At 37.4% G+C, this 13,356-nt stretch overlaps 2 protein-coding genes across 4 annotated transcripts; both read left to right on the forward strand.

The window, feature by feature from the left end:
- The first annotated feature begins 2,103 nt into the window (after positions 1–2,103).
- On the forward strand, positions 2,104–9,771 carry LOC117990329 (alpha-glucosidase 2-like). Of its 3 annotated transcripts, none has more exons than XM_069504126.1 (7): positions 2,104–2,380; positions 2,975–3,285; positions 3,670–4,603; positions 6,356–6,563; positions 6,742–7,068; positions 7,436–8,206; positions 9,209–9,771. In XM_069504126.1, the coding sequence occupies exons 2-7, from the start codon at positions 3,210–3,212 to the stop codon at positions 9,587–9,589; spliced, it is 2,697 nt and encodes an 898-aa protein (XP_069360227.1). In that variant the 5' UTR covers positions 2,104–2,380; positions 2,975–3,209; the 3' UTR covers positions 9,590–9,771. The 3 variants fall into 3 exon arrangements, with proteins under 3 accessions (XP_069360227.1, XP_034833685.1, XP_069360228.1); XM_034977794.2 differs by having other exon boundaries at positions 3,159–3,285; XM_069504127.1 differs by having other exon boundaries at positions 3,163–3,285.
- An 847-nt stretch (positions 9,772–10,618) lies between these two features.
- LOC117990330 (ribose-phosphate pyrophosphokinase 2-like) lies at positions 10,619–12,134 on the forward strand. Its single transcript, XM_034977796.2, has one exon. The coding sequence runs from the start codon at positions 10,792–10,794 to the stop codon at positions 11,818–11,820; it is 1,029 nt and encodes a 342-aa protein (XP_034833687.1). The 5' UTR covers positions 10,619–10,791; the 3' UTR covers positions 11,821–12,134.
- The last annotated feature ends 1,222 nt before the right edge of the window (positions 12,135–13,356 follow it).

Genomic DNA, 13,356 nt, shown 5'->3' on the forward strand with positions numbered 1-13,356 from the left:
ATGAAGCTTTGCGTTTCATTGGCGAGAACAGAAAAATATTGCAGTCTCTATCTATGGTCACAGAGTAAGATTAATACGGTATTTATTACCTATGGTCGTCAACTTCTAGGTCACTTGTAGGAATTTCTACGTTTCACATTCTGCCGTTTGTATCCAGCGCCTTCCTGCAACTGGTTTCTTATTGTCAGTCCACCTAAGTACGCGACAGGTCGAGATCGCAATCCGGTTGCGGAAGTCCTGCACACCCACACACCCCCACGCTAACCCGTTGCGAGATAGTGCAGTTGCGCGGGGCATCCCCATCTCATTGCCATCTCGACCTGTCACGTACTATATTTGGGGTTCTACCAATGTGCTTTTCAGAGCGGGGTCGTTATTGTAGTCGATAAAAACTTGGCTAGATATTACTTATTATAATATTATGTACCTTATAACCACCGTATTTCTTGCTGGTTCTTATCGATAGGAAGGGCAAACCGATAGTATATTCACTTGACGATTCAATATCAATTTAAAAAGTTAATTTTAAAATGAATCTTACTATTTCAATAAATTTCATATAAGTATTCTTATAAAATAGTTATTAATACAGTTCAAATAATAAAATGAATGTAAGGACGTATAGTCATATATACATTCAAGTTCATTCTTTTGACCATTAGTGTCGTGATTCGTAATGGATCTACTAGAAAATGAATTGAATTGCTAACAATGGCTTTTTCTAAAAGGAGATTACTGTGTCTCTAATAAATCTGTCGAACTCTTATAGAGGATTTATTTGAAGTAATTTAGCGAGGATTAAATGGAGGAGTAAGTGTAATAGATACGTTGGAATTGAAACATATCCTACACGATATGTATGGGGTTACATGACCTATAAATATAGATAATAATTTCATACTTTGGAGTAAAATAAACATTTTAATAAGTTCATTCCTTTTTTTGTCTATTTTATCTTATGTTATTTTTAACCGAATTCCAAAAAAGGAGGAGGTTCTCAAGTCGGTGCTTTTTTTGTAGGTATATTCTGTTTTCGATTACAGTAAGTATAATATTAAAACTGATAAGATAGTCCCTGGAACGAAATAGGTAATGGTCAAATCGTAGTCTCTGCTTTTAATAAAAAAATATTTTTGATCAAAGATTATTAAGACATGCGTGATTTAGATTTATGTCAAATGTTAATTTTAATGTATCTATTGTTAAAAACTTGGACGGTGTCGGTCTCAATAGATAAATATTTTTTGACTATTTCAGTATTAAGTAATATAAAAAATGAGCACAAAAACTAAGCCAAAAAAAAATACAAATATCTTAGACTTATTTGGTGAGAATAATATCAATCATCAGCTATTACTGGCGGTATTTCTATTATACACAAGGTTTTGTTTGATATCCATACAAATGAATATCATCGCTTGCGTCATTTATTTCTTTTCTTTGCGTAATAACCATCATAAATTGTGTATCGATATAGCCACTGGTGTTACCATTATTTATATAGTAGCTGATACCCGCGACATCGTACGCGTGGATTTAGATTTTTAAAAATCCCGTGGGAACTCTTTGATTTTCCGGGATAAAAAGCCTATTTCAATCTCCGGGTCTTTATCTATACCCATGCAAATAATCACGTCAATCCGTTCCACCGTTGCGACGTGATTGAAGGACAAACCAACAAACCAACAAACCAATAAACCAACAAACCAACACACCAACAAACCAACAAACAAACACACTTTCGCATTTTTAATAGGGGAACTGATGGCGTACCTATTGTACCTAGTGACCTAAACCGAATCTTTGAAATAAGTAAGTAATCGCCGAGCTTCTTGCTGGTCCTTCTCATTAGGAAAGGTGTTCCGAACCAGTAATGGTAGATACATTTAACAATTTGAAAGTATCTACCTACTTGTAAAAGTTTATTTGTATAAAAATCTTGCTATTTCTATTTCAACTTGATTGTTTTAAGGATACGTAAGTGGAATAGTTTACATTGGTAAAAGTGTTAATCTTATCGGTTTTCAAATAGCAATTAAATTCAGATAACATTATTGATACGCGTTATCCAGTAAACGTCAATATTGTAGGTATCTACAATGAATAATTATTATTGATAAAACAGTCTTGACACAATAAATTGTTGATTGTACACGAAAACAAAGTGTTTCTATATTTATTTGCACAACGAATTCATTTGTATTAATATATCATCGTTTTACAGACTTGTGGTAAAATAGTGAACAAAGGTACCAAAATTGCTGTTCAAAGTGAATTATTGGGGTTTATTCATTTGTGGTGAAAGTGTCGGCAATGTTTATTGGATGACGAATGCATGATTAAATATGCATTCGACGAAATTAAGAATTGAAATTCTGTGGTAATCTTTTTTTATTTGATGATGTACGATATAAAAATGCAAAATACGGCGTTTTGTGAACAAATCGGTTGATTTAAGAAGTGAGCCATCAAGATTTACTCTCTCCGCCAAAACTTACAAATCATGATCAACCCATCGCCGGCTCACTACAGACCACGGGTCTCCTCTCAGAGTGAGAAGGGTTTTGGCATAGTCTACCACGCTGGTCATGTATGGATTGGCAGACTTCACACACCTTTGAGAACATTATAGAGAACTCTCAGGCATGCAGGTTTCCTCACGATGATTTCCTTCAACGTTAAAGCAAGTGATATTTAATTAATATAATAAAACTTACATATAAATCATCTCAAAATCTATTCTTAAATCCTAAGGAAAACTTGCCAAAGGAAACTTTTGTTCACAAAATACCGTAAAGTGTCATACAGATATGACTATTAGACCTTGACTGTGATTGCGGTCACACCTGATTTTGACGAAATAGTCTCAGATGGAAGCGGGGTTAACTTAGAAGGAGTATGACAGTTTAATTAAATCCATGCCCCTAATCGATTTGTACGTGGCATCGTACTGAAATGCTTAATTCCTTGGCAGCACATCATTGTGGATAGCTTCAGCCAACGACTTCCACCAGATCACATCAAAGTCAATTTAGGATTTCTCAAGTTACTTCCGGGAATCGAAACCTGAAAACTGTCCACAGCGTTCACTACAGCGACAGGAGCTCTCAAAACTTAAACGTTGATGGGGTTTCGATTTTCATGATATTATATTTCAGACAGAAGACCATTATTTTTATGTGGAGAATATAAATAGCTGAACAAAGAAAATGTTACCTTACATTAGCGATTCAAAGGAAGAGTTGGTTGATTCTGATGTATTTTATTCATACGAAAAGCTAAATAGTAAGTATTTTATTAATATCTCCTCGTATTTGTAATAATGCTTGAATTAACTGTTAAGTTTACTAATAAGTATACTTACTTATCGCATTTGTATACTGTTGTCCGTTCCTCTACCAGTAAAAGTTTTCATCAGCTGATATCTTTACCAAAATATAGGACCACCTTAGAAGCATGACTTATAAGTAAAATAAAGAATCAAATTGATCGACAAAATAAAGAGTTACGGCCTACTATCAGGGGGCACGGCAGTGCCCTCGCCAAAACGAGCCAAACTAAAGGACGGGGCACTACGTATCAATCTTACACGTCCCTCAAAAACTTGTTATTAAAGTCAACAATACTAATTATAACTTTATTACCTCAAGAATCTTTTTTGTATTACAGATATAAAATGGTACGATCGCATCCTATTGAACAGACCTTTGAAAGTTACAATAGCATTCCTACTGATAGGAATAGCAGCTCCGGTGCTCTTGTATCACTTTTACTTCTTCACAGCTCTGAATCTACCACCATCTGATGGATTTTCCATAGGATCCTGTTTAATTCCGAGAGAAATTAGACTCGCATGTGGCGTTGGCCAGATGGCTCCGGAAGAATGCCACCCTCAATGTTGTTATGACCGCAACTTAAACATGTGCTTCCACAGGATTCCCTCAAGATTTTCCTACATCTTAGATCAGCAGTGGAGGGAAGATATTGTCTTACATCCCAGAATAGCGACAGTTCCGTTTTCGAATCAGAATAGCGTACGACAATTAAGGCTTTCCATCAGTGAAGAATCGGCCACACACATGGTTCTAACGTTTTACAATTCACAAAACATGTCCATATCTGGTAAACGTATCGATTACAAGGAATATTCTTACGAAGTTGGGTCTCCAGAGATAAATATAGTTGTCAACGCTTCACAAGGCACCATTTTCGATACTGCACGGGGACCATTAATTGCATCTGATAACATTTGGGAGATTGCTTTTAAACTGACAAACGAGACCATGTATGGCTTTGGAGAAATACCTTTGAAGAAAAACACGACTAAAATCATATACAGTCACAATGGAGATACAAGTTCTATACCACTGATATTTGCCAAAGTTAATACATCGTTCCATGGGCTATTGATCGATGTAAGTGAGCCTACAGAAATCTTAATTCACCCCGGCGGTCAAGTTGTTGTGCGTAGTATAACAAATTTCGGTTTGAAATTTCATTTGTTTGTCGGCCCCGAGCCAAAGGGGATTATGGAAGACGTGATGAAAATGACAGGGCATTATAAACAACTGGAATATTGGATGCTGGGAATCCATGTTTGTAGGTAAGCTTCGTTATATTTATTATGGTTAACACATGAGTCTGCCGCTCAGTGAGATATCGGATGTATATCTGCTCCTGCCGGCCGATCTAGGAGGTGATCTAGGATCCGACCTAGTGACTCTAATGTTTAGAAGGCAGTCTAGAATGCTCCCTACTTTTTCACCCTGAATCGGCCCTGCCGCAGTGTCGTAGGTAGAGGGCTTTACTTGAAAAACTTTCCGGATACACAGTAAATAGGCCTACAAATATTTGCTCAAGTGAATCATCATGGGTTCGAGAAAAACAACCTTTTCTCGACAGTATCTATGAATAGGTCGATTTATTTGCTCAAATATTTTGGGTATTACAATACATAGTCCCTTATTACGGATTTGCCATTTCATGTGTATTTCATATCACATTTATTAGATAGGATACCGTAATTAAAAATACGATACTGTGTAGGTATTTTAGCGTTTAAACTATCGTGAGTGATTTCCATTATATATAATATCTGTCCCGGCTTTACTCACGTGTTTAGTCGACGTTAGCCCGACTAGTTTCGAACCCATCCGGGGTCCTTTTTCAAGGGAGTTAGTTCGCGCACGCGTCGCGGTTGTGACAACTATATTATATATACTGTGTAGGTAGTTATTATTAATAATTAATGTTAGTGTCGATGAAGGCTAGAGTCGAGTCTGTACCTAGATTTTAGTTCTATTATACATTAAGTACAGGTGATTACACAAACCGTAACTTTAATTGAAAAAAGATGACCACATTCGTGACTAAAAATCATAAAAGATTTAACAATAGGTTAAGCAGCATAGATTTCTTTTTTCATTATATAACCTGAAATTTAAAAAAATACAATATCATTATTTGTGGAGTTTATAGCGTAATAACTTGTAGATGATTAATGATTTTTAGGTTACTTGACAAAATCTGTAAACATCATAGAATCATTAATTATTAAATCCTTTAACCTTAGCAGCACTTAATATTTTCTCTAGTTCATTGCCCTCTGACTAATGAAGAACCTATCGGCCTTTGATTTTTGGCTACTGCCTTGAAATGACTTTTAGTTTGAGCCAAACTCGTGTATTTGAGTATACACTACTAGCTTATGCTCGCGACTTCGTCCGCGTGAGCAAAATTCAATACTCGACGTAGACCGTCATCATTCTCGTCCCTTTGGACAAACATTGCTGGACATAGATTCTTCAAAGGGATTTTTGCTCGTGCTCGTGTAAGCGGCCTTGCAACTAGCTTCACGTACTCTGTCCACCTTCTAGAACCACCACTAGGTACACAGAACGCACAACAGACGGAAAAAGTGCGGAAACCAGCCCAGAGAGAAGAAGAAGGTACACAGATGAGATACACTACTATGACAGATTAGCACACTACTTAATTAGTCTTTTAAAAATTACTAGCTGATGCCCGCGACTTCGTACGCGTGGATTAAGGGTTTTAAAAATCTTGTGGGAACTCTTAAACTTTCCGGGATAAAAAGTAGCCTATGTCCTTCCCCGGGTTGCAAGCTACCTCTGTACCAAATTTCGTCAAAATCGGTTGAACGGTTGTGCCGTGAAAAGCTAGCAGGCAGACAGACAGACACACTTTCGCATTTATAATATTAAGTATGGATTTATCAGCATCATCCCGCCTGTGGATGTCCACTTCTAGACGTAGAACTTTTACAATGAGTGCCATCACACCTAATCCTTTATCCAATCACCTTTAAATATAATGTACATTTATGTCATTCCAGTGAGGTTCCAGATCTAGACCTGGATGCCTTCATATTCGATGCCACAAGTAATCAGATGCCCTTCGACAGCCATTGTGGCTACGGCCCTATAGTCTTCAACAGCGATCAATGCAAGACAAGCAACGATAGCAATATCGATATAGTAAACAGCGGAGCAAATATTGTCAAAGAAGCTGGTAAACAATTTGTACCTCATGTTTCGCCTTATGTAAGTAACCTACATAACCTATATATATATACTGTCTGGTCTGGTCTGGTGGGAGGCTTTGGCCGTAGCTGGTTACCACCCTACCGGCAAAGCCAGGCGATTTCGCTAACTTAAATATCGTTTTAATGAATTCCGATGCATGGATTTTAAAATTAATCATATTGTAATTATTAAACAGATACGTCACTACGAAGAAGAAGTTAATGAGACGATGACTGAAGAAGGTAATGCAACTGCAGAACGGATTGACAGAGAGGGTTGTAGGATCATACCGACTTACGAACACTTTATGTATCGTAGACCAAACACTTTTGAAATATATAAAGGAGAATTTAACGGTACTGAAGTGATATACCCAAGTTATAACGAAGCTCCTGATGAATTCTTAAACGACTTGTGGGCTTATGACCAATTTGATGGTTTGGTTCTGGAAAATACCTGGCCCTTAGACAAATCGGATAAACTAATTAATGAAACTGCCATATATATGCCGTATTTCAGTGAGGTAACGTTTATTTCAACAAGTGGTAGGTAAACAAATTAAAAACATGACTGCTCCGCCAAAAAAAGAACTGAAAAGTAAAAAAAAACTACATTTGAAAATGGTACCATATAGCCGCCATATTGATTTTTTACTAAAACATTATAACTAACGTCCTTCGGGATGCTGTGAGGATTCTCAAAATACCCCATACATCCAAATATATTCAGTCATTTGGAAGTTATGGTGGTATAAAGAAATATACATATATGATCCAGAAAGTTCTTTTGATGACTTCTTTTTTGGGCAGTCGTGTAAAAACTAAAGAGTTACAATCTATTTTAAGGGTTCTTGTTTGTTCCTATATTAATTAAGTATCTATACATTACAGCATTTTGAAAACGCCTTTGCTAATACACCACAATGGAACTTAACACTTATTAATGACAATCAACTGTATTTGTTCAAACATAATACTTACGGAAATGATTTCGCCCAAGCGTTTGCCAAGAAAGACAATACAACACCAATCTGGTCCAGTAGTCTATGGATGAATGGCGGCATGGCAATTAACAGACAAAATATAGACGCATCTTGGACGAATCTACACAGAGAACTAATTGCGGCTGCTCTCGGAGGAGTTTCTGGCCATTGGCTATGGTCGAGTCCAGTTTGTGGCGACACCGAGAATTTTAACCAAACAACTCAATCAAGTCTCTGTATTAAATGGTACTTGGCAGCCACATACTTCCCTATGGTGAAGATACACTCTAAAGAATCTATGAGATACCCAACAGCATTTAATGGAACACAAAGAAGTATTATAGTAGGAGCGTTAAATCGGCGACTTGGCTTGTTGCCTTACTTTTATACTACACTTCAAGAAGGTCCTTTACTTCGTCCGATGTTCTATCAGTACCCTTTTTCTGAAGCTCTACATGACATTAACACTCAGTTCAGTGTGGGGGACATTCTATTGATAGCCCCAAACTTAACACCTGTGCAAAGTCATGTGCATATGTGGTTACCGCCTGGGACCTGGTATGAACTTTGGAGTGGGCTCAAGCTTGAAGGTGACGAAGGTGATCCAGTTACCATGATGACAGCTGAAGCAGATTTCCTGACGTTCATCAGAGGTGGTTCAATATTAATTTATCAAAAGGTAGGTTTACATAAATAGAAAACAAATTATACCTAAGTAGGTAGGTAACTAGATGATGCCCGCGATTTAATTCGTGTTGATTTAGGTTTTAGTTTTTAATAGGTATTAGTTATAAAATAATAATTCAAAGAATACCTAAAAGAAACTTTTGTTCAGATATAACAAAAGAATACATTTCAATAGGCTGCTGACTTTCAAAAATCCTATTTTAATATGAAGAATTTTCGAACGTCAGAATTCAAAGTCGTATGGTGTAACACAAAATCAATTGAATATCTCAGGAACAATAATTATTGGCGGGATTCCCAAAAAGGTAGACTAGGTTAGGTACGTCTTTTGAATATCACACTTTTTTACCTTTACGGTGAGGTTTCTACATTTACTACCATTCGCGACCTGTCGCGTACTATAGGTATCTATATACCTATAGTACGCGACAGGTCGCGAATGGTAATCGGGAAGGGAACGCCCCGCACACCCGCACAGTCCCCGCGCTAATCCGGTGCGGGTGAGCGCGTGTGACGTTCGGACGTGACTCATACTCCAATTACCATCTCAACCTGTCGTGGACTATACCTATCTATACCTAAATATTTTTACTGGCAAAATGTTTCACGCCATGTCAACCGATAGGGTCTTGGACTGTAGTAATATAAAATGGTGTAAGTTTTCGTATAGCGGTAGTTTTTGGGGCTAGAATTCATTATTAAAGAGAATTTTCAACATAATTAATTATTAACGTCACGCTGAACGGAAAGTGGATAATAACATCACAATGTGTAAACGACAAATATGTTTCAATTTTTAAAATAAAAATAGAGTAATTATTGCTGGAAAAAAATTCTTATATTACAAATTGAAACTCGGCTAGCGCCTCGTCCTTTCAAAATCACTTAAGAAGTCCTCGGCTTTGCCTCGGCCTTCCAATAATACTCGGCCAGTAATCGCTTTATTTCAGGCCTGGACTGTAATGTACTATTTACTATTAATTTTGTTTTTCAGGAAGCAGAGCAAACTGCCGAAAACACTCAGTACCTTACCCCATTCTCTCTTATAATCGCACTGGAATGTACCACTGACAACGAAACTACGACCACGGCATGTCAAGCATCAGGAAAACAGTTCATATCAAAGAACATGAGCTTAATTTTTGTGGCCAATGATACAAACTTGACCATCACGGCTGATGGTAATGACTTTGACCCATTATGCGATATGGGTAGCCAAATCTGGGTTGATAATATCCGGAATATAAATATATACGGACTGGACGAGGATTTGAATAACTATGATAACTTTAGACAACTTAACACATACGTGGACTTATGCTATTTGGTGGAAGACTTTGGCCAGGGAGAAATTGTAGTTAATTTACTGTCATAACTTTAAATGTTCGACGATTTGCCAACGATTAGAAAAGTCGCTATTTTTAAACTCAAACTCAAATTTATTTATTCAGAATTGGTAACATTTTACGCTTCCTGACTGTCATAAATTTTTATTTGTAAGATGATATGATATTGTGTTGATAATTAATACGTAAATAAACTAAAGCTACGAGGGTTTATTAAAACTATTTATTATGTACCAAACAATCGTAATTTACTTAAACCCTCATTCACTTTTCTAGTATCGTACCGCAATCGTCAAGGTACCACGGACACCAAGGTACATTAGCCGGCAGAAAATATTGTACATCGACCTTTAGAAATTGATTTCGGCTTTTGTAGAGCGTTGGCATCCTCAAGTAAATAATCAACATGGCATGTTATTGAACTTAACTGAATAGCCACACTTTAATAAACATACAGTAAGCTATTACCTAATGAATGTACTTCTACATTACAACGGCGAATAGCTGCTTACCGGAAAGAGTACCTGCGATGCGAATCATAGATACAAATGCGCTTTCGTTTGCAAGATCGACTGTGCAGGATAGATTTGATGGCAGGAACATATAACATAGTATACTAATAGGAGTCGCTTGGGATAGGTATATTTAAGTTAATTTAATTTAATTTAAATAACTTTCTTGCACAAAGATTAAAAATACAGGATATACCTACTTAAGGTGGTTTGATAGAGCCATCCGTGAAAATTCAAATTTTAGGTAGTTTTTCGAAAATAGTACCTAGATTATAATATCATGACTCCGCTCCCGCCGCCGCTCCTGGCCCCCGCTCACCGTTGTCTTTGTGACCGCGACCGACAAAGTCCGCTAATCTACTCTACACATTACTATGCAACCAAGTGTCTAAAGATAGTTGCTTAAAATTTTGGGGAAATTCCTAGTTAAGCAGTAAGTAATAGTGTAACACCTCAACGTATCAAAAAGCAATTAGGTGGTTTAAATGTTTATTTTTGTGTATAATATTGGTCATTAAAATATATGAAGATCAATTTGTTTATGATGTAATTCTATTTGTCTATATCGTTATTCGTTTTGTTGATAACGAAATATTGCGGTGATGCTGCGATATACCCCGACCTCGTCTTGAACTTTGATAAGCATGTTTATAGCAAATAACTCATTTACTACGTGAACACTAAATCACTTGCGCTCTCTACTTACATCAGTCAGGCTAATGACATCAAGGGATAATCACGGAAACGTAGCGGAGGGAAATCGGAAACTGACAACTAAAGAATCTCCAAGAATGCCGAACATCAAAGTATTTAGTGGAAGCTCACACCCAGATTTGGCAAAACTTATCGTCGGCAGACTTGGCCTTGACCTAGGCAGAGCAACTTTGAAGAAATTCAGCAACAAGGAAACTAATGTCGAAATAGGAGAATCAGTAAGAGGCGAAGATGTGTATATCGTACAAAGTGGTTGTGGTGAAATCAACGATAATCTTATGGAACTCTTGATTATGATAAACGCTTGCAAAATTGCATCGGCATCTCGCGTGACGGCAGTCATCCCTTGTTTCCCGTACTCCAGGCAAGATAAGAAAGAGAAAAGTCGCGCCCCGATAGCTGCTAAGCTCCTCGCTAATCTGATATCAGTCGCTGGTGCTGACCACGTCATAACTATAGATTTACACGCCTCTCAAATCCAAGGTTTCTTCAATATACCTGTGGATAATTTGTACGCGGAACCTGCCATCACTAAGTGGATTAAGGATAACATTCCGGAATGGGAGAGCAGCGTCATGGTTTCCCCAGATGCAGGCGGAGTAAAGCGTATGACATCTATAGCAGATAGACTCGATATCGATTTCGCAATCATTCACAAAGAGAGGCAAAGAGCTAATGATGAAGATTCGACGGTTTTAGTAGGTGATGTGAAAAACAGAACGGCAATAATGCTTGATGACTTGGCTGACACATGTGACACTATCGTGAAAGGTGCAGAGAAGTTACTCGAGGCTGGTGCTAATAAGATATATGCTATTCTTACTCACGGAGTTCTAGCTGGTAATGCTATTGATAAAATAAATAATTCGTGTCTGGAGGCTTTCGTTGTAACTAACACGATACCGCAGGATAAAAACATGAAAATGTGCCCGAAACTGCAAACTATGGACATTTCGGTGATGTTAGCAGAGGCCATAAGAAGGACTCATTACGCTGAGTCCGTTTCATACTTATTCACGAATGTACCCTACTGAAAAGGTATTAAAAAAAATCGGACAAGTGCGAGTTGGACTCGCACACGAAGGGTTTCGTACCTCCGTACAAGAAATAATATTTTTTCTTTTAATTTTCATATTGGCCATTTTGAAATTTTTATTATTTGTTGTTATACCGACAATTATTGGTTGTTAAACCGTAATTTTCACAGAATGTGTATTTCACACATTCTGTGACAATAGGATCCCGTTGGCACGCTACGGGTATGGAACCCTGAAAACTTAGAGACAAACCGATTGACTTGTGTAATAATTATATGTATGTTTAACAAATAAAAATTTTAAAAAAAGTTTGTGACTTGTTTAATTTAACTCTTCTCTTCTCTTGTTTAAAGTAACGATTAGCGGCTCTGAGTACGGCAGTAAGTAGCGTTATTAGCGGGACGAAGCTTGTGACTGACGCAGAATTAGTTCAACCCGCAGGAACTGAGGGATCGTTACACAAACACGTACAAAATTATAAGTATTGATACTAAAATTCTTATTTAAGGCTAGTTTATACTCGAGGCTTCGTCCACGTGGACTGCACAAATTTCAAACCCCTATTTTAGCGCCTTATCGATTGGATTTTCTAAAATCATTTCTTAGAGGATGCATACGCCATAATAGCTATCTGCATACCTTTCAGCTCGATAAGTCTAGTCGATAAAATCTGGCTACCTAATACCAGAGTGAAGTGAGTTTTAGCATAATAGTTATCACCTAAGTACCTATTGGCAAAGCCTTGCCGCCAAGCAATAAGTACCTACCTATATCAACTAACTAGTTAACTACGTACCTACCTACCTAACCCTTATTAATCGTAATCTAGTTAAAGGTCAACTTTCCACTCGAAGAAGTGTTCTCCCTGTCAGCATGACGTGTTTGTAAAATAAAGTTATTATGAAAATTAGGTCCAAATCCTTCCATACCCTTGACCTTAGGGTTGTTGTTGTTTACCAAGCAACGAACAAGTTGATAATTCATTAGATAATAATGAAGTAAGTAAGAACGAGCTGCGTAAATCTACTTAAATAGGTAGGTAATAAATAAGAGGTACCTAGTATGCAATATGTAATGTATGGTATCGTGCAAAATGTCGAAAAAATACCCGAATACGGAACCCTCGGTGCGCGAGTCTCTCGCACTTTGCCGGTTTTTTTATTGGTTAAGGGGGAAATCTTCTAAAAATACCCAATCTCTTTCGGGAAAGATGGGGTTATGTGGGGTGTCTACTCACTACCCACGAAAACGGTCTCGGTGGCCTCTGTCAGGACGTTCCTATTATGAGACTAGAGGAACTCGAACTCGGGGAACAAGAACGTGCGCCAGTGCCTGTCATGCGCGACGCCAATTATTGGCCATCCATTTAACCGTTAATGGATGGGCGGTCAGGTGACAAACGGACAGACAGGCACACTTTCTTATTTATATATGGGTAAGTAATATTAGTATGGATTAGGTAGGTAGGTTCATAATAGATGAAAAACATTTATATTTCATTTGGAAACGTAAAGAAAAGCTATGAAAGTTTTC

This window comes from Maniola hyperantus, chromosome 17 (genome assembly GCF_902806685.2).
Source record: "Maniola hyperantus chromosome 17, iAphHyp1.2, whole genome shotgun sequence".
NCBI classification, from domain to species: Eukaryota; Metazoa; Arthropoda; class Insecta; order Lepidoptera; family Nymphalidae; genus Maniola; species Maniola hyperantus.

Excerpts from the sequence above, each read along its gene's own strand:
- LOC117990329 (XM_069504126.1), top strand. The coding sequence starts at position 3,210 with ATGTTACCTTACATTAGCGATTCAAAGGAAGAGTTGGTTGATTCTGAT. Across the intron at positions 3,286-3,669 it reads TTCATACGAAAAGCTAAATA|ATATAAAATGGTACGATCGC; the intron begins GTAAGTATTTTA and ends TTTGTATTACAG. Across the intron at positions 4,604-6,355 it reads CTGGGAATCCATGTTTGTAG|TGAGGTTCCAGATCTAGACC; the intron begins GTAAGCTTCGTT and ends ATGTCATTCCAG.
- LOC117990330 (XM_034977796.2), top strand. The coding sequence starts at position 10,792 with ATGACATCAAGGGATAATCACGGAAACGTAGCGGAGGGAAATCGGAAA.